Source organism: Macaca nemestrina, chromosome 3, assembly GCF_043159975.1.
Source record: "Macaca nemestrina isolate mMacNem1 chromosome 3, mMacNem.hap1, whole genome shotgun sequence".
In the NCBI taxonomy this organism is placed as follows: domain Eukaryota; kingdom Metazoa; phylum Chordata; class Mammalia; order Primates; family Cercopithecidae; genus Macaca; species Macaca nemestrina.
Genome location: NC_092127.1, coordinates 179,734,948 through 179,756,917, shown reverse-complemented (window position 1 = coordinate 179,756,917; position 21,970 = coordinate 179,734,948). Strand labels below are relative to the sequence as shown.

The 21,970-nt window shown below is 35.7% G+C and overlaps 1 protein-coding gene across 11 annotated transcripts in view; it reads right to left on the bottom strand.

Annotated features, from left to right (window-relative positions):
• Positions 1–21,970, bottom strand: part of LOC105487875 (ligand dependent nuclear receptor corepressor like) — a 296,771-nt gene that overhangs the window by 15,051 nt on the left and 259,750 nt on the right. For 8 of the 11 annotated variants that reach the window (XM_011751506.3, XM_011751504.3, XM_071093802.1 and 5 more), the window contains one exon: positions 15,024–19,846. The exons of the other annotated variants lie outside the window; for them this stretch is intronic. In XM_011751506.3, coding sequence (XP_011749808.2) covers positions 15,024–19,846 — 4,823 coding nt within the window. The remainder of the gene's footprint in view (positions 1–15,023; positions 19,847–21,970) is intronic. 11 annotated transcript variants of the gene reach the window in all.

The window sequence follows — 21,970 nt, the reverse complement described above, 5'->3', positions numbered from 1 at the left end:
TGACCTGTGGGATAAATACATGTGATTTATATTCCAGAAGGAGAGGAGAGTGGAGAGGGACAGACATATGTTTAAAGAAACTGGCCAGACACAGTGGCTGACGCCTGTAATCCCAGCACTTTGGGAGGCCGAGGCAGGCGGATCACCTGAGGTCAGGAGTTCGAGACCAGCCTGACCAACACGGAGAAACCGTCTCTACTAAAAAAAAAAAAAAAAAAAAAATACAAAATTAGCCGGGCGTGGTGCTACTTGGGAGGCTGAGGCAGGAGAATCGCTTGAACAGGGAGGTGGAGGTTGTGGTGAGCCAAGATTGCGTCATTGTCCTCCAGCCTTGGCAACAAAAGCGAAACTCCGTCTCAAAATAAAAAATAAAAAATAAAATAAAAAAAAAGAAATAATGGCTAAAAAATGTCTAAATGTGATTACAAGTATAAATTGATATATTCAAGGAGTTCAACAAACTCCAAGTAGAGAAAACATAAAGGCAATAATGCCAAGCCCTTTCATAATCAAACTGTTGATAACCAGTAATAAAGAGAAAATCTTAAAAGCATCTGGCAGAAAAAAGATCATACAGAGGAGCAAATATAAGAATGCCATACCCATCTTCAGAAACAATACAAGCAAGAAGCAAGTAGAACAATATCTGTAAAGTACAGTCTCTGGCTTAGGATGATTTAACTTAGCATTTTTCAACTTTACAGTGGTGTGAAAGTGATAGGCATTTAGCAGAAGCCATGCTTTGAGTACCCATATAACCATTCTGTTTTTCAATATCAGTATTCTATAAGTTATATGAGATAGTCAACATTTTATTGTAAAATAGGCTTTGTGTTTAATGATTTTGCCTAGCTGTAGGCTAATGTAATGTTCTGAGGACATTTAGGGTAGGTGAGGCTAGGCTGTGATGTTAGATAGGTTAAGTGCATTAAATGAACTTTTGACTTACGGTATTTTTTCAACTTACAAGGATTTAACGGGAAGTAGCCCCATCATAAGTTGAGGAGCATCAGTACTAAGAGAAAAATATGATCAAATCTGAAATCCATATGCAGAAAAAATATATTTCAAAAACGTGATATATAGACTTTTATAGACATACAAAGGCAGAGTGAATTAATCAACAGCAGACCTGCACTACAAGAAATGCTAAAGGAGGTCATTCAGGCAGAAGAAAAGATATCGGATAGAAATCTGGATCTGTACACAAGAATGAAGAACACTAGACATGATAAATTCATGGGAAAAATACTTATTTTCCTATTTAAAAAATCTCTGAATAACTGTGTGAAGAAAAAATAGGAATAATGTACTATGAGGTTTGTAACGTTTACAGAAATAAAAGCACAAAGACTTGGAGAAAAAATGCAAACGTATGGTTGTAACAACTTCAGTAAAGTTTCAGGATACAAAATCAATGTACAAAAATCAGTACCATTTCTATACACCAACAACCATCCAAGCTGAGAACCAAATCAAGAAAGCAATTCCATTCACAATAGCCACAAAAAAATAAAATTTGTAGGAATTTATTCTTTATTCTTAGGTACGGCTAACCAGAGAGGTGAAAGATCTTTGGTTTCTTTGTAATGTAAGGAGAATTACAAAACACTGTTCAAAGAAATCAGAGATGACACAAACAAATGGGAAAACATTCCATGATTATGGGTAAGAAAAATCAATATTGGGATAAGAAAAATCAAAATTGGCCCATATTGTCCAAAGAATTTTAGAGATTTAGCTATTCCTATCAGACTGCCAATGACATTCAGATGGAACCAACAAAGAATGTGAATAGCCAAGGCAATCCTAAATAAAAAGAACAAAGCTGGAGGCATCACATTACCTGACTTGGAACTATACTACAAGGCTACTGTATTAGTCCATTTTCACACTGTTGATAGAGACATACCCAAGACTGGACAATTTACAAAGGAAAGAGGCTTAATGGAGAACCCACAGTTTCACATGGCTGGGGAAGCCTCACAATCATGGCGAAAGGTGAAAGGCATGTCTCACATGGTGGCAGACAAGAGAAGAGAGCTTGTGCAGGAAAACTTCCCCTTACAATAACCATCAGATTTTGTGAGACTCACTATCACAAGAAGAGCATGTGAAAGACCTGCCCCCATGATTAATTACCTCCCACCAGGTCCCTCCTACAACACATGGGAATTCAAGATAAGATTTGAATGGGGACACAGCTAAACCATATCATTCTGCTCCTGGTCCCTCCCAAATCTCATATCCTTACATTTAAAAACCAATCATGCTTTCCCAACAGCCCCCTACAGTCTTAACTCATTTCAGCATTAATTCAAAAGTCCACAGTCCAAAGTCTTATCTGAGACAAGGCAAGTCCCTTCCACCTATGAGCCTATAAAATCAGAAGCAAGTTAGTTAACTTCCTAGATACAATGAGGGTAGAGGCATTGAGTAATTACAGCCATTCCAAATTGGAGACATTGGCCAAAACACAGGAGCTAGGGTACTCAAATCTTAAAGCTCTAAAATGATCTCCTTTGACTCCATGTCTCACATCCAGGTCACGCTGATGTAAGAGGTGGGTTACTATGGTCTTGGGCAGCTCTGTCCCTGTAGCTTTGCAGGGAATAGCCCCCCTCCTGCCTGCTTTCATGGGATGGCTTTGAGTGTCTGAGGCTTTTCCAGGTGTACGGTACAAGCTTTTGGTGGATCCACCATTCTGGGGTCTGGAGGACAATGGCCCTCTTCTCACAGCTCCACTAGGCAGTGCCCAAGTAGGGACTCTGTGTCGGGGCTCTGACTCCACATTTCCCTCTGCACTGCCCTAGCAGAGGTTCTCCATGAGGGCCCTCCCCCTGCAGCAATCTTTTGCCTGGGCATCCAGGCGTTTCCACACACCTTCTGAAATCTTGGCAGAGGTTCCCAATCCTCAATTCTTGACTTCTGTAAACCCACAGGCTCAACACCATGTGGAAGCTGCCAAGGCATTGGGGCTTCCACCCTCTGAAGCAACAGCCTGAGCTGTACCTCAGCCCCTGTTAGTCACACCTGGAGTGGCTGGGACACAGGGCACCAAGTCCCTAGTCTGCACACAGCATGGGGACTCTGGGGCTGGCTCACGAAATCACTTTCTCCTAGGCCTCCGGCCTGTGATGGAAGGGGCTGCTGTGAAGACCTCTGATATGCCTTGGAGACATTTTCCCCATTGACTTGGAGATTAACGTGTGGCTCCTCATTAGTTATGCAAATTTCTGCAGCTGGCTTGAATTTTTCCTCAGAAAATGGGTCTTTCTTTTCTATCAAATTGTCAGGCTGCAAATTTTCCACACTTTTATGCTCTGCTTCCTTTATAAAACTGAATGCCTTTAACAGCACCCAAGTTACCTCTTGAATGCTTTGCTGCTTAGAAATTTCTTCCGCCATATACCCTAAATCATCCCTCTCAAGTTCAAAGTTCCATAAATCTCTAGGGCAGGGGCAAAATATCGCCAGTCTCTTTGCTAAAACGTAACAAGAGTCACCTTTGCTCCAGTTCCCAACAAGTTCCTCATCTCCATCTGAGACCACCTCAGCCTTGACCTTATTGTCCCTACTGCTATCAGGCTTTTGGTCAAAGCCATTCAACAAGTCTCTAGGAAGTTCCAGATTTTCCCACATTTTCCTGTCTTCTTCTGAGCACTCCAAACTGTTCCAACCTCTGCCTGTTACCCAGTTCCAAGGTTGCTTCCAGATTTTTGGGTATCTTTTCAGCAGCACCCCACTCTTGGTACCAATTTACTGTATTATTCCATTTTCATGCTGCTGGTAAAGACATACCTGAGACTGGGCAATTTACAAAAGAAAGAGGCTTAATGGAGAACCCACAGTTTCACATGGCTGGGGAAGCCTCACAATCAATGGTGAAAGGTGAAAGGCATGTCTCACATGGTGGCACACAAAAGAAGAGAGCTTGTGCAGGAAAACTTCCCCTTATAATAACCATCAGATTTTGTGAGACTTACTATCACAAGAAGAGCATGTGAAAGACCTGCCCCCATGATTCAATTACCTCCCACCAGGTCCCTCCCACAACACGTGGGAATTCAAGATGAAATCTGAGTGGGGACAAAGCCAAACCATATCAGCTACAGTAACCAAAAGAGCATGGTACTGGTACAAAAGCAGACACATACACAAATAGAACCAAAAAGAAGGCTGAGAAATAAAGCTGCACATCTACAACCATCTGATCCTTGACAAAGCTGACAAAAACAAGCAATGGAAAAAGAACTCCCTATTCAGTATATGGTGCTGGGATAACTGGCTAGCCATATACAGAAGATTGAAACTGGACCCCTTCCTTACACCATATACAAAAATCAACTCAAGATGGATTAAAGACTTCAATGTAAAACCTCAAACTATAAAAACCCTGAAGGCTGACCAAGGAAATACCATTCTGGACACAGGTCCTGGCAAAGATGTCACAATGAAGATGCCAAAAGCAACTGCAACAAAACCAAAAATTGACACATAGGACCTAATTAAACTAAATTACTAATAGAGTAAACAGACAACTGACAGAATGGGAGAATATTTGTCAACCATGTATCCAGCAAAGGTCTAATATCCAGAGTTTATAAGATGAACTTATAACAATTAACAAGCAAAAACCAAACCCATTAAAAAGTGGGCAAAGGGGCTGCGCATGGTGGCTCACGCCTGCAATCCCAGCACTTTGGGAGGCTGAGGTGGGCGGATCACCTGAGGTTAGGAATCTAATCATGGCGAAATCCCATCTCTAGTAAAGATAGAATAATTAGGCGAGCATGTTGGCGGGTGCCTGTAATCCCAGCTACTTGGGAGGCTGACGCAGGAGAATCACTTGAACACGGGAGGTGGAGGTTGCAGTGAGCTGAGATTGTGCCACTGCACTCCAGCCTGGGCAACAGAGTAAGACTCTGTCTCAGAAAAAAAAAAAGAAAAATGTGAGCAAAGGACATGAACAGACACTTTTCAAAAGAAGACATTCACTCAGCATATGAAAAAATGTTCAATATCATTAATCATTAGAGAAATGCAAATCAAAACCACAACGAGATACCATTTCTTATCAGTCAGAATGGGTATTATTAAAAAGTGACAAAAAAAAAAACAAAACAAAACAACAACAGATGCTGGCAAGGCTGTGGAGAAAAGGGAATGCTTATATACTGCTGGTGGGAATGTAAATTAGTTCAGCCATTTTGGAAAGCAATGTGGCGATTTCTCAAAGAGCTAAAAATAGAACTACCACATGACCCAGCAATCCCATTACTGGGTATATACTCAAAGAAATATAAATCATTGTACCACAAAAGACACACGCACATGTACATTTATCACAGCATTATTTAGAATAACAAAGACATGGAATCAACCTAAATCCAATCATTGGTAGAATAAAGAAAATGTGTACATATAGACAACGGAATACTACGCAGCCATAAAAAGCAATGCGATCATGTCCTTTGCAGCGACATGGATGGAGCTGGAGCCCATAATCCTAAGGGAACTAATGCAGGAATGGAAAACAAAACATTTATAAGGATTCTCACTTGTAAGTGGAAGTAAAATACTGAGTACACACGGACCAAAGAAGAGAACAACAGAAAGCGGGGCCTATTTGAGGGTGAAGGGTGGGAGGAGGGAGAGGACTGAAAAATTACTTATTGGGTAGTATGCTTATTACCTGGGTGATGAAACAATCTGTACACCAAATCCCGGTGCCATGCAATTTACCTATATAACAAATTGCATAGGTACCCCTGAACCGAAAATAAAGATAAAAAAAAATTATTGGCTACCCATGAAGTACTATATTATTATTTGAAGGCAGAACTCTGGTAAGTTAATGATGTATACTATAAATCCTACAGAAACTGCTTTTTTTATTTTTATTTATTTTAAACAGTGTCTCATTCTGTTGTCCAGCCTGGAGTACCATGGAATGATCTTGGCTCACTGCAACCTCCACCTCCCAGACTCAAGTGATCCTCCTGCCCCAGCCTCCCCAGTAGCTGGGGCCACAGGCACGTGCCACTACACCTGCCTGATTTTTGTGGAGACAGAGTTTCACCATGTTGCCCAGGCTGGTCTTGAACTCCGGGGCTCAAGTGACCTTCCCAGTGGTTGGATTACAGGCATGAGCCACCTCACCTGACCAGCAACCACTTTTAAAAAGCAAATCAGGAGATTGAAAAAATAATAAAACACACTGTATTGATCCAAAAGAAGGGTGGAAAAGAGAAAAAAGGGGGGAACAAATAGTAGGTGGGACAAATAGAAAATAGAAAGATGGCTGATTTAAACCCAACCATATTAATGGTGACATTAAATTTAAGTGGTCTACTGAAAAGGCAGAGACTGTCACATTGGATAAAAAGGCAAGCCTCGATTCTAAGTTGCTTAATAAAAGAGATCATCTTTAAACATAAAGACACAATAGGTTAAAAATAAAAATATTGTGAAAAGATACACTATGACACCAGTAGTGAAAAGCAAGCTGGAACGACTCTAGTAGTTATCAGATAAATTAGATTCCAGAGTGAGGAACATTTTCAGGATTAAAGAGGAGGTTAATTTCATAATGATAAAAAAGTCAGTTAATAAAAACTACCTAAGAATTCTAAATGCACCTATTTATAGAGCTTCAAAATACATGAAGCAAAACCTAACAGATCTGAAAGGATAAAAAGAAAAATCCACAATCATAGTCACAGATTTTGACATCCCCCTCTCAAAAACAGATAGAACAAGTAGACTGAAATTCACCAAGATGGAAAAATCTTGAACAGTACTAGCAATCATCTTGCTTAACCGACAATTATAGAACATTTCATTCAACAGCAGTAGAATATACATTATTTTCAAGAACACACAGAACATTTACTTAGATTTGCATAGATACTCGGCCATATAATACATCTCAAAAATTCAAAAAGACTGAATTCACAAACAGTATATTAGAATTAAATTAGAAATCAGCACCAGAGATATCTGAAAAATCCCTAAATATTTGGAAACGAAACAACACATTTCTAGGCAGGGTCTTGCCATGTTGCCCAGGCTGGTCTTGAATTCCTGGGCTCAAGTAATCCTCCTGCCTCAGCCTCTCAAAGTGTTGGAATTACAGGCGTGAGTACTGCGCCCAGCTAATATGTCTCTAAATAATCCATGGGCTAAAGAAGAAATCACAAGAGAAATTAGAAAATATTTTGAATTTAATTAAAATGAAAACACAGCAGAGCAAAATTTGTGATATAGCTGAAGAAGTGTTTAAAGGGAAACTTATAACATGTTCATATTAGTAAATAATCTTCCTTCTACCACTATAACACTTACACTCTATTACCAATGGTTCTCAAAGTGTACTTCCTGGTCCAGAAGCATAAGTATCACTTGGGCCCCGCCCCATATCTCTTCAATTAAACTCTGTGGGTGGATCCAAACAATTGTTTTAACAAGACTTGCTGGTGATTCTGATGCACACTAAAGTTTGTGAATCACAATGGTCTCAGTATGGTTAGGTGTTTTGCCCCATACCCTTCCTTCTTCACAATGCAACCAGGGAAATCTTCCAGAAAGGAAAATCTGATTATGTCTTATCTTCCCCATCCACTTCCAATTTAAATCTCTGTTCTAAGTGCAATGGGAGCCACTGAAAGTAGGCAAACTTCTTGGCATAGCTCATAAGTACTTCTTTAGTCTGTTCCTTTGCTTCCTTCTCAATCCTCTCTACATCTGACATCATCTCCTTCTTTCTCTCTTGACTAGACACACCAGCCATGACTTACACCTCTAACCTGCCAAGAATCCCACACCTCAGCATTTTTTCCACATCCAAATCCTTTTTCCTACTCTACTGGTTTTCTACCACTTGGCCTAGTTAATTCTTCCTCACTCTTCACAGCTTAGCTTAATGGCCATTTGCTCAGGGAACTGTTCCTTCACTTGGTAAAACCTTCCAAAATTAAATTCCCATAGCACCACATACTGAGAATGCAGCAGATTTGTGCATTTACTCAATGTCTGCCTCTCCAAATAAACTTGAACTGTGAGGGTAGGAGCCACATCTGGTTTTGCCCCCACTATTTCGCCTGTGTCTAACATACTGCCTAGCATGCAGAAGACAAACACTTTTGAATAAATAAAAAGAGTGTATAGGTACAGGCTTTTAAAATCTAGCTTTCTATGTTTGCATAACACAGAAAAAGGTAGCAAATAAATGCATTTTCCAGGTTGCCTGGAAGTGGGAGAAGGAAAAAGAAGCCAAGGTCCGGTTTAAATAAACACAAACAAGAAAAAAAAGTGGCAAGATGAAATCATTCAGACACCTACTCTTGCCTTTTTTGTTTGTAATTAAACTATAGGTGAATTCACTAGGCTTAACGTTATGATAATCACAGAATGCTCAGCTCCACAACAAGAAAACTGTTACTGCCCAGGAAACATGAGAAGAAAAAATGGTAGTTAGGAGAGCTGAACTAAGACTTTTGAATTCTTAAGAAATAGAGAAGGAAGAAAAAAGGAGAAAGAGAATATTTAGACCTTGAGGCAGGAATTTATCATGGTGTGAAGCATTGAAACCAATCTCCTTCTAGCAGGTGCTAGCAGCTGGTTAAAGAAGAAAAGGGTGACCCTTGAACTTACCTCAGATAGAGAAAGCAGGTCTGGAGGCTGCAGGGAGAGAATAAAGATTTACAAAACAGAATACAACTGGTGCTCATGGCTCCCCCAGCACCACTCTGCTGGACAAAGACAGATATTGACCCGTAAAGATCAAACAAAACAAAACAGCTAACATGTCAAATACATTGTATTGTGTTGAAGGAGGGAGTGTTGAGGAAGAAGTAGATGGAGTGTTGGTGACGAACAAGATAGAATGACCTTAATATATTTTTTAAAAGCCAACAACTTATTTTTTATCTTTTTCAAGCCACACCATATCAAAATTGTAGTGATATCAACAGGGTCGGCAAACTTTTTCTGCAAAGGGCCAGGTAGTAAATAGTTTAGACTCTGTAGGCTTTATGGTGTCTGTTGCAACTATTCAGCTTCTGCAGCACAAAAATAGCAACAGACAATATATAAGTGAATGAACATGGCAGTGTTCCAATAAAACTTTATTTATAAAATATGCCATGGGCCAGACTTCCCAATTTAGAGAATTAAATCTATGTCTGAAAATAGTTCTGTTCTCTACAACCACTAGTATGTGGAATAAGCCAAATTATGTTTCTTTTACTAATTATGTTGCCAAAGTAAAAACTTGAAATATCTTCTAGGTAAATTCCTTGAGTTCCTTTGTGACTTGAACATCTAACACAACGCCTGATAAATCAAAAGAAAAATATCCATTCTTTGTTAAATAAACTGAATGATTTTCTGTGAAAGATATGGGGCAATTAGTAAAACAATATCCTGAAAACTCAGTAATAGTTGAGAAAGCAATGGAATATAAAATATTCAAGAAAAATTCTAAGAAAAAACATCAAGACGAAGATTGTTTAGCTGTTTTACATTTTAACAAAATATTATGGCAAAAATTAGAGACTCTTTAAAACCTAAACTCTTATCTTACTCAATTCCTAAGAAAATTACAGGGGAAAAACTCAAATATAAAGAGAATGTATCTTTTTAAAAAATTCCTCAGGGGGGTTTGGTGTAAAAAAATTCCTAATTTCATTAGAATACTTTAACAGAATCAAATCTTAACAGTTTTACTTATAGTTCACTTTTATCTTGTGTTCAGTGTTCCAAATATGTGTTAAAATGCTCATAAGCAAGATCAGAGGAGTATGTATGGTTAGTCTTGGTTTCTGGTAGTTGAAGGAGTATATTACTTAGTTAAAAATCAGCCATCAGTTATAAACCTGTGTGAAAACCAGAATTTTGAATGGGAAAAATGTAAATTCAGTTATTTTTGAGGAGAGATGGCAAAATAGAAGATGACAAACTTTTTTTTTTTTTTTTCAGTCATCTCAGAATTCGATTCAAAGTGTCAACTGAATTCGAAATTCTTATGGGAAAATTTAATGTTTTAGGATGAGTACTACTATTATAGGAGCTTCAAGACCACATTAGGTTATTTTATTCTTAAAAGTTTACTCAGAGGTGTCCAGAGTCAGCTTATTTATATCGACATGTTTATCAATTAGGAAAAGATATACACTTGCTTTGGGAACTCAAAAGATACCGATATTAAAAAGGTCTATATTATTTCCAACAGTCACTCTCCATTTTTAGGTCATTATCATCTCAAAAATCATCTCCTGCAACTGACCCTTCACACATTTCCCATCCTCCACCCCCCAAATCTATATTGTGTGCTACTATTAGAAAAGATTCTCTAGAACTCTGCTTTGATCATATAGCTGCTCACTATTCACAGAACAGATATATTCTTGGCTGGATCTCTTTGTACTGTCATTCCCACTTGGCGAACTTGACTATTATTAAATCTAAGGACCCACCTTTCTCCAGGCTTACATTCTGGCAGCTAAGATAAAACCAGTTGTTCTATCCTCTATTTCTTGAGACAGCTATTCCAAACCTTGTCCATATTCCCCAATTACCCAATCCCACATACTACTCTTGATTACCTCTTGATTCATAGAAAATGAACTCTAATATCTCAGGATTCTGCCCACAAATTACCGATTTGCTTTCCCACATATTGTTCCCACTACCCTGTTTTTTTTTTTTTTTCTTTTTTAAGAGAAAAGTGACCCTTTTGGCTAAGTCCAGTCTCTCTAACCATGTCCTAGATCCTATACCCAATAATCTACACAGGGGCTTCACTCCATTTCCATTGGTTGCCATCTCATTTCTGTGTCTTCAATCATTTATTCCCTATTGGCTTTTTCCCATTAGTATAAATATATATCTTTTAAACCTGTCTTCGACCCCAGCTTAATCTAGCTAACTTTTGTATATTCTCTCCATTCATGGCCCATTATAGTTTTCTGTGCTAATTTTCTTTCTCTTCCTTCATTTAACTCATCTAGCCTTGAATATGACTTGTGGCTCTGTTAGTCCACCAAAGCTACTCTTTCCCAACCACTAAGATAAACTCTTATTGCTATATTCAATGGAACCGTTTCAGGGCTCATCTTAGTTGACTTCTTATCAACAATTTACATTGCCTTCTCTCATCTTACAACACATTTCCATTCACCACATTCTCCAGGCTTTCCTCTTACCTCTCAACTACTCTCATCAGTCTCCTTTTGTATACATCTTTCCTTTTCCCTAAATCTTTGGGGCTCTGACTTCCTAGGCTCTTTCAATCTTACAATGAATAATCTCATTGTAATTTCTTCCACTCTCATGGTTTCAGTTATTTGTTGATTCACAAACCCTTATCTCAGCTCAGGCCTTTTTCTTAGGAAACATCCATATGTTTAGGAAGCATATCCATAACTGCTTCCTAACATCCTTTCTTGGATATCCCACTAAACACCTCAAATCCTCACATCTAAAGAGCATTCTATCTTAGTAGATCTTACTATCCTCTACCCAGATGTTCAAGGCAAAAACCTGGATGTTCTCCCTTTATTCTTCTAATCTTTAAGACACTGATTTAACTTTATAGATCTCAAATCTATTCTTTTCAATTACTGCTAATAGGGCTTAAAACATTTTTTGTTTCATTATTTGATGCTGACCTCACAATATGGGCTATGCTTCCCTCAGTAGCTTCATTGTTTACCATTTTCCCACGCCCTCCTGATCCATGATTCCTATTTTATGCCTCAGTTCTGATAAATTACTCAATATTCCACATATGCTTGCTCTTTTTTAAAAAAAGTTGTTGAGACACCTAGGTTGGAGCACAGTGGCACAATCATGGCTGACTGAAGCCTCGATCCCCCAGGTTCAAGCAAAGTGTGGGCTACCACACTTGAATAATTTTGTTTGTTTGTTTTGCAGAGATGGGGTCCCACTATGTTGCCCAGGCTGCTTGCTCTCTTTTGTCATTCAAATGTTCCACATCGTTTGCACTGCCTGAAACACTCCTCTTCCAACTTCTACTACATCCGCCTCCTTCAAGCCTCAGCTTAGATGCAACAATGTAGGAAACCTTGCCTAATTCCCTAAATCTGAGTTCAGTTTCCCTTTAATGTGCTCTTAAAATCCATCGCTCTCTCTCTGATCATAGCAGTCATCATCCTTCTACTGAAACTGCCTATCCATTTTTCTATCCTTCATGACATGGTAATCCCCATAAGAGCAACAACCATGACTTTAACTATTCTATCCCCTTAAAGCATATAATATCCCACTTAAAAAATGAAATACATTCTATTTATTAAATAAATGATGTAGGTCTTGTTTTCTCCCTTAGATGGAAAGGAACTACTTGAACCTTCCACAGTGCCTAAGAGCATATTGTAGGCATTCATTAAATACTTGTTGAAATAAGAATAGAATGGGATTGCATTTTTCTGCCTCCTTTCCATGTGCACACTTGATATATACAGCAGTACAAATGTGGTGAAGTATAAATTTAAAAACTCATAAATTATATCTGGACAGTTAATCTCAAAATGTATAAAACAAGATATTTGTGATAGAAGCAAAACTTTTCATCAATAGAAATATTTCAAAATTTCCTTATATACACTGCCTTAGAAATTTTTCTAGAAAAGTCTGGTTGTTAAGTCTCTTAAGTCTTCAGTCAGTAATTTATTCTATGAAGAAGAAAAACACATATAAAACTAATAATGAGTTTTAGCATCATTTCCAAAAAGGCAAAGTATGAGATACCAAGAATAATGAGAAAAAAATAATACTTTAAAAATCAGATAAATATAACAAATATTTCTATAAATACAACTTTATAAAAATAATGTCCTTGTTGATTGACTAAAAAAAAGAATGTTAAAAAATAAAGAAGGAAAGTTATCAGTGAAAGATAGATAAAACTTTAAGCAGAACAGGAAATAGTACTAGTAATTTTAAAAATGAGAAAGATCAAAAACAGCTCTTCATATGATACTAAAAATTTTAAAACTGCCCAAAAGGATTTTGAAATTAATTTGAAAAAGTAGTAATTAGGCATCTTCCATCTTATTTTTTCTAGGATGATTTCATATTTAGTGGGGGTAAATAATCACATTAAAATACGCTTGATATTTATTTCTTAGGAAGATACAATGATTAAGAAGCTGAAAGGACAAAATACGGTTCTGTTGTAAAATGAATTAATGCATTTACTTCTGGTAAACTGTAACAGTATGATATGAGGATGATATAAAGAATTTAAGATGAAGCTTTACATTTTATTCTCCATTCATGATAGTCTTTAAGAAATATGTGTGTATATTTTCAGATGATTTATAATTTAAAAAAATACACTATCAGTTTTTTTTTTACCTCTCTTTTTCCTGACATGGCATTTGATATTTTTAGTTATCCCGAGAACAAGAAACAGAGGTCACTTTTTAAAGTTTTGATTAATCATTTATAATTGAGAATCTACTTTGGCCAACCTTTAAAATTTTAATCATTGCATGTTAGATATTTGAAATTTTAATCATTACTTTCTGAAATAGGTTTTAAAGTTATATAGTTGAATAACTGAATCTTAGGGGTCATAAAATCATTAACTTATTAAAAATCAAGAATTTACTGCTTTTGCTATTTTAATATAAGACCTGATACTACCTATTTTAGCTTTTAAACAAGTTTTAAAAAGAGTAATAAAAATAAGGCCAATACTTCCCCAACTCCCCCTAAAACACCCCTAAAATATATAATGATGCAACTATATAATATCTTTAAATTTCCAAATGTAAAATTTCTTTCATGTTAAGCAAATAATCAGTAAGTACTTCCATACTCCTCAATATCCCTCATTGTCCAGTACTTATCAGTAAGAAGAGCTGGAAACGGCTACATTGGCAACTACAGTGTTCCTATATTATAGTTACTAGGTTTTAGCACGGGTGTCCAATCTTTTCGGCTTCCCTGGGCCACGCTGAAGAACTGTCTTGGGCCACACATAAAATACACTAACACTAACAATAGCTGGTGAGCTACAGAGACAAAAACAAAAACAACAACAAAAAAACACAAACAAATCTCATAGCATTTTAGAAAGTTTAAAAGTTTGTGTTGGGTCACACTCAAAGCAGTCCCGGGCTGCACGTGGCCCACGGACGGTGGGTCGGAGAAGCTTGTAGGGTCCTTGAGTCTCCCTGAGGCACCAACATCAAGTCAGTATAACTGAGTAAAGGATGTAATTGTTTGCTAAGGTAATTCTGGTTTGCATTTTGAATTTGGCATTACCTTAACAATAACTTGTACATGATTCTTTCTCTCTTGCTAGGTTACGGATTATCTGTGAAAAAGAATCCTCATCTTTATATCTGTGGAAATGAACTCAATGTCTGATATCAAAAAACTATTCAACAAGTTTGCTGATTTATTTTTAAAAATATTGGTGCTCTACCACTCTTCAAATCATCAGTCTTAAAGTGAGTTCCAAATGACATAACAACTTGGTGGGTGATGTGAGATTAAGATTATCCTAGGATAATATGTTACAATCTATCAATTTAACAGATAGTCTTTACTTTTTTTAAAACATGGTCTCAAAGTTGTTACTGATTTCTCAAGTGAGTAATATTTACTATAGTGTGGTACTTAATTTTTAGTTAGTTACTTGGTTATATTTATCTGTCAAACTGCTTACTGATTTTATTAGATCAACCAAATGCAAAAGGAGATAACATCTACATTACTAAAATAATATATTTTAAAGATGATTTCTATGTCTCTACTATATATATTTTTATTTGTGTGAAATCCTGGACATATTAAGAGGTGGGGAAGCACACTGATACAGTTAGCAGCACCTAATCTCATGAGTTTCATACTAGGTGCCAAGAAATTAGGTTGTCCAAATATTTTGGAAACTAATTAAAACTGAATCAGCTGTTCCTTTTCTACCTGTTATACTTTACTCAAGGCACCTACAATGAAACTTCAAAATTACATAGAGAAGAACTTACCTAGGGATTTGGAAAAATAGTTTGCCATTTGTCCACTGTTGCATGACTGTCGTTTATGTCTTTTTGTTGATACTTCTGTGGTCTTCCATGGTGGTCTTTTTCTTTTGTTCAAATTGCTAAGAACTTCAAAACTATCAGGATTCTTGTCAAAGTTAATACATTTGCTTAATTTACTATTGCCAAGATGGTCAGCAAATTCATCAGCTGAAGGATTATTTGCTTTAGCATTTTCTATTTCTTTAGATTGCTTTTTAAAAGAATTTTGCCTAGCAGAATGAGATCTTAAAGTAAAGCGCTTTGATTCTTCCATATGAGTTTGATGAGTATTTCCACTGTCAGTAGATTCAGGAGAGTAAATGATTGTATTTAGCTTTAAAGTATTTCTGTGTTCAAGACAGTTGAGCTTCCTCAAAAATATTCTACAGTCTTTTAAGGTTTTTGACCTCCAACTATTAGGACACACATTTTCTAGTCTTGGTCCCTTTTGAAAGTCTTTTTGGCTGCAATTTGTTCCATTCTCTTTTGCTTCTGACTTAAATTTATTCTCGAAACTAGCACGTATTTTGAAGTCAGGCATTACTACCCTCTGCTGCAAGTCACCCCTGATCTCAGGTGGCAAAACACACTGATTATCTACTATGCTTTTTCCTTGGAGTGGGATGTCAGCATTTGTTTCTCCCTCAGTCTTATTTAAAAATTGGTTCTGGCAGAAAAATCTTAAGTTTCTCCTTTTAGAGTTCCAGTCAACTGTTCCATGGTTGTGCAGCTTTCCCTCTCTTTTCCACCTTTCATGATGCAACCTCTTAAACTCAGTCCTTTTTAATCTAGCTATTGCTAAATTACTTTTCACATTTAAGAGTGGAGAGTTAGTCACTTTATGCAGTATATGCAACTTCTCTGCTGATTTTGAAGGAGAAGAGAGTGCAAATTTTTTAAAGTGCTTTCTGAAGGGGCTGGCATTAAAGTCAGAATATTTGGTCCCTAATTTGATTCCCCTGGTATTTATTACTTCCAAAGGGTTTCGGGCATTTGCTTTTCTAACTAGTGAAAGAGACTGTGTTTCTGTTGTTTGCATAAACCAAGTACAGAGTTCATTCAAATCATACTTTTTCTGAAAAAGCATTTTTACAGGTGAAACTTCAAGTTCTAAAAGACAAGTTTCCAAAGGGCTTGCTACTTTGAAATGATCATTTTCAATGTGCTCTCTTTTTTTATGAATACAATTTTCAGCTTCATCGCCACTTACTTGCACCCAAGCATTTGCTATTTGCTCAAATCTATTGTTTAATTCCTCTAATAAGGAATCATTTGAAGCAGAGGTAGCCCACCACCTGAGCAAAGGGTTTGATGAAATTATAGGATCCAAGGATACTTCAGAAATAGGTACTAATTTATTATCTTCCAAACACTTTTTTGCATTCCGTGAAAATCTGTTTCTTGGGGTATCTTTGTAAGCTATTTTCATCTTTGACTGTCTATGTTTTTCCTTCTGACTTTTATTTTTCTGCAAATGCAGTTTATATGATTTATGGAGCAGAGCATTTCTATAAATAAGTGAGCTAGAAGATGCTAATGAATGTAAGAAATGCAGAGATGGTTTTCTGTCCCTAATAGAATGTCTCAAAGGTACAGTAGCAATCATACTTTTTGATCCATTTTTAAATATATCAGCTTCAGTGTGCCTTATTTTATCCATTTTAGTGCACTGTTGGTCATACTTTTCTTCAGGTAGATTTTTTCCTAACGTATTTTCCTGTTCTAAAGGAGGCAAGCAGCTGCTAATACTTACTTCTCTTTCCTGAGGTGAAGTTCTATTAATAGTCACAGATATGCCAGAGATTTTCACTTTTGCTGGTCTACCAGGCTTCCTACTTATCGTCAAAGGCTTCTGATTTGGTCGAACAATGTTCTTGGAAGGCTGAGGTATCACAGATTTGTTCTTGATGGGTCTCACATATTCAAAGCCAGACCCCAAGATCTCACTTTCAGTAGTCAAGCTTGCGACAGCACTTATTCTTTCACCCAAGTTAATTTTGTGTTCACTAATATTTCTGGGACTATTATATTCAGTTGGAAAATCCCCAGCATTATTGTTTAAAGACATAAGGTTGCTTATGTTTACATTTCCTTCAGAAACATGCCTTTTAGTTCTTCTTGATCTTCCATAAATAACAGTTACTGTAATACTCTTTTTATAAATACCTTCTTTTACTTCTGATATGAGAGATTCTGGGCTTTTCCTTCCAGCACTAACGGGCTCATTCTGGCAAACAGTGATGTCTGTTTGATCAGTTTTAGGCTTTGGTGGTCTTCCAATTGGTCGCTTAATCTGTCTCACAACTTGGGGACCTATTTTTTTTGGTCTACCTGGTTTTCTTTTAAAAGATGGATCAATAGCACTGCTTGAATTGTCCGTAGTTTCTTCTTGTGGCTTATCACTATTTATATCACCTATAAACATTGTAGAGGATCCTGAAGTTTCTTTTGCATGATTGAATTTGTTTAGTTCTCTTTGAAGAGTATCGGTATCATAATGATTGGAGTGATAATTTTCAGAGTTCGCATTTGAGATATCTTCATTTGTTTCTGTTTTTTCTTCAGTTACATGATGGATTGTAGGTTTTTCAGAAGGGAGAACAACATTTGAATGGGAAGTACCAACTGAAGTTAAAGTATATTTGACTCCTTCACTACTTTTAACCTCAGATAAAAACATGAGTTTGATAGGACTAGAATAGTTGGAAACAGATGAACTTTCAATACCTTCATATTTTGCTGGTACATTTTCAACACTGGAAATCAAGCGACCCATATCTAAAATAGTTGACTTTTTCAGATTTTCAAGTCTTTTGTTATTCAAATCCATTGTAGGCATGCAATGACTTTTGATAATATTGCTGGATGCTACCACAGATTTTGATAAGCTCTGTTCTTTGCATGTCATTCTATTTAGAGTAAGAGTCATATTTCTGTCAGCATTTTGATCTTTACCATCAATTTCTATCAATTTCTTGGATGCTTTACATCCTTCTGATAATGGCTGATTATTCCAGGATTTATTGGCTATATTTATTGTATCTTCCAAACGCTTCACAACAACTTGTAAATTAGAATTCATTGCAATTTTGTTTAGGTCTATGTTGTGTGAGCTTTCAATGTGAATATTTTTCACTGGAACGTTTTTTGTTGTGGATTCGGATACTTTTTTGGCTTTAGGTGATTTTTTAAAAACATAATTATTTGTTACATATATAGAATACCACCCTGGAGGCACAATATTTCGTTTAGTTCTGCTCAAAAGTCCAGAAGCATCATTTCTCAAAAGAGTTTGAGTATTACTTAACTTTGGATTTTTCCTATGATTTTGCAAAAATTGTTTTCCATCTGCAGATTTCTCCTGTGGCTTTCTTAAGCTCATTTTCTCAGGGGAAGTTGTTTTAAAGCTTTCTGAAAATGAATTAAAAGACAAGTTAGTTTCTGAGCTATGAAGAGGTAGTTGCAGTGACTGTAATGCATAATTTGGTGAAAATGATGTTTCAGCATTTTTATCTTGAAGTCTTTTAGAATTTTGTAAAGAAGACCCTTGGTCATGATAGAATTCTCCTTTGTCTGATGAAGATATATCATTGTTTTGTGTCAACTTCCTTGAACTTTTCTCGGTGTATTTTTTTCTTGTAAAATTTTCATCGAGACTAGCAAGTTCTCTTTTTATCTGTAAAGACTGCCTTCTAAACATGGGTGAATCAGAGGAGTTGCACATTGCAAATAAAGTTTCTTGACGCTTTCGAAATCTTGTCTGAATAATTTTATTTTCTACCTTTTTATCGTGTTGACTCAATAGTTCCATAAAACTATAATCACTGGCTTTTGCATTATGCAAGAGAGACGTTATGAAATCTCCCAATTTTAAATCATTATATGTATTACAATCACTGCTAGATAACTGTACAAGGCTTGTCATATCCGTGGTTTCTATTGATTTTAGTTTTTCATTAATGCGATCCATTAAATCTTGAAAAATTATAGCAGTTTCACCTTTTTCATGATTTGTAGCAGAATTATTGCTGTCATTTGAGAGTAAAGAATAAGAGTTACTGGATTTTTTAGTTTTAAGTATTTTATCTTCATGATCACTCTTATTGCTGCTTATTTCTGCTGGTGTGAGAGATGGAGGCTGGTTAATGTTTGCTTCAAGTTTGTTATTTTCTAAGGCTGAAATCTCTGAGATGACGTCTTTCAATTTTTCAAATCCTTCAGTTTCTACAGGTGATAATGGTGGGGGTGAGGGACTTCGAGATCTACAGGCATCTTTAAGAGTGACTGAAAGATCACATACTTCCTTTGACAAAAGAGGACTACGAAAGGCTGATTTTGTAGAGTGAATGTTTGGTAACAGTCCAGAACAGCACCTGTGAGAATTATAACTGTCTGCAATTCCTCTATTCACTACTGGCTTAATGTGTTCAACAGTTACAGTTTGGCAAGATAAACAATTTAAATCTTTAATACAGACTGGCAGAGGTTCTAAACCAGGGCTTTGTTTTTCGTTTTGTAAACAACCTTTTTCTGCCAGCCTATATTCACAATTACAGAACAGACCATATAAATTATCTTCGATTAAGGGCTTTTGAGATTCTGAAGACACAACACATGATGTATTACAACAGCAAAGAGAAGCAGCATTCTGCTCTTGGACTAGAAATTTCAACATAGCCAAAACTTGTTGCTGGTGATGTATGCACAAAGATTCCAAAACTTTGCTTAATGCTGATTTTCTTTTTTCCATTTTAGAAGCTTCCTCTGATTTTGCATCAACAGTTGAACTAAAAATAAAAATCAAACAAAAAATGAATTGCAGCAAAAATACCACTACAAGGAGTTATAATTTTAACAGCGTTCGAAAAAAGATATTTTGGTATTGCTGGACTCCTGACTCCTAGAGAGCTGCAATAATGGCATTTTGATTATTGTTTAGCAAAAATATAATGAAGCACTCATAACTAATTTCCTACAACAAAGTATAAGTCAAAGCAAAGCCCTATTTTTGCAATATAAAAGCTGATGATTATACATATGATTACATTTATATATTAATGTCTAATGTTTTGAATGTATTAAGAATATTTAATGGAAAGTGCTTCAGAAGGAGTTAAATTTTTATAAAGTAGCCATTTTACAAATTATTCTGATACATAATTATCAGTCTACATTAGTGCAAATAAGGAAAATAAAATGCAGGAGTACAATCTTTATTTAAAATAGATATTTTTTCCAAGGCTGTGAAAATAGTAAAAGCTTCCCATAATCACAAGGAAAATTAAGGGATTTAGATTTTATGTAAATAAGAGAATGTCCTTCCTAAGATTAAGCTGCAGGCGTTAGCTATTTAAAAATAAAATCTATTTTTAATTGATGTTAAATACTAAAGTAATTTCATAAAAGCTAAAGGCATTACTTACCTAATTATTAAGTTTCAAATGCCGGAAAATGGCCCACTACAGAAACTACTATACATCTAACTTGAACTAAGAACCGGGCTTGCTTATCAACCAATATAGAAGTCTACAAATTTTTTTTTTTAATCCAATACCAGCAGCAGGAAGAATAAAATATATTTAAAGAGTTCTGTTTCAGAAAAGTATCTATTTTAATTAAACATATCACCAAACTCTGTACATGAAAATTGCCTTTCACTTACAGTTTATTACATTTGTTTTTAATAGTTCCTGATTTCTAGAAATTTTATTTAAGGTTGGAATAATGCTGATTATGAATTACTATTGAAGAATGTATTTTTGCTTAAATACAGAATTTTTATGCTCATCCATATTAAAAATTATAAATTTTTACTTTAAAACAGGAAGTGGAATATTTTTACTTTGCTGCCTAAAACTGATATAGCTTGTTTCAGAGATAAGTAATATTTCACTTATATTTTATAAAAATTATGTTATTTGAGTAGCAAAAATAAGAAAGCAAATTTTAAACGTGATCAAAACTTTTCTGGAAAAAAAGATAACTTTACTAGATTCAACCAATGTTTCACTAAAAGTAGTGATTTGACATAAAGAAGCTATCAAACAAAGTGAGAAGAGATATGAAATTACAATAAAACTTTTAAAGTCCACTGCTGCCTCTAGACAGATGAAGATAGGACATGACCCCAGTATCCTTTCCTTTTTGAAAATAATTTTTTATAAATTTTGTCATGGTTGGGAGTGTAAAATCATGCAATTGACTCCGAGGATTCAATCAGATAGTTTTAAAAAATACATGTAGAGAGCAAGGGCAGGAAGAAATGATAACTATCAAAGATTACGATATAATTATATTCTTTTCCAGCAAATTAAAAATGACTAATTTTCACACAAGCAAAAGAAAACCCAGAATGTTGTGAGAGATGCACTTCAGCAGTTTCTAAAGTGATGTTATGGCATAACAAAGAATTTACATGTTTCTTGGAAAAATATGTTGTATTTTGAAGATTAATAACCATTCATAACTCTTCCTGAAATGCTCAAAGGCCTTTTTTTTTTGTTAATAAAGCCAGGTATGCGGTATAAATAATAAAAACTAATGACTAGTGTTAAGTATTCTGAAACAATGGTGTAATATCAACTCGATTAAACTCACAAAATTACAAAACCACTTTTTATATCCCTCTTCTGACATTCTAAGCAAAGCTTTTAGAGTTTTCTTATTCAGTTTATTAATAATGGAATTTCAAAAATACTATGGTAGCCAGTAATTCCCATCTAATGCTATAAGAACAGCTTAATAAAGGTATAAATTAGATATTCAGATATTAGATTCTATCTTATGTATCAGATAGCAGAAAACTAAGATCTCAAATTATAGAACTTCACAATATGCTTATTTGGCTTCAAACATTTCCCCCCATATTTGTTGCATGTTAAGATCTTAAATAAAAACCTAGTAATGAGTAA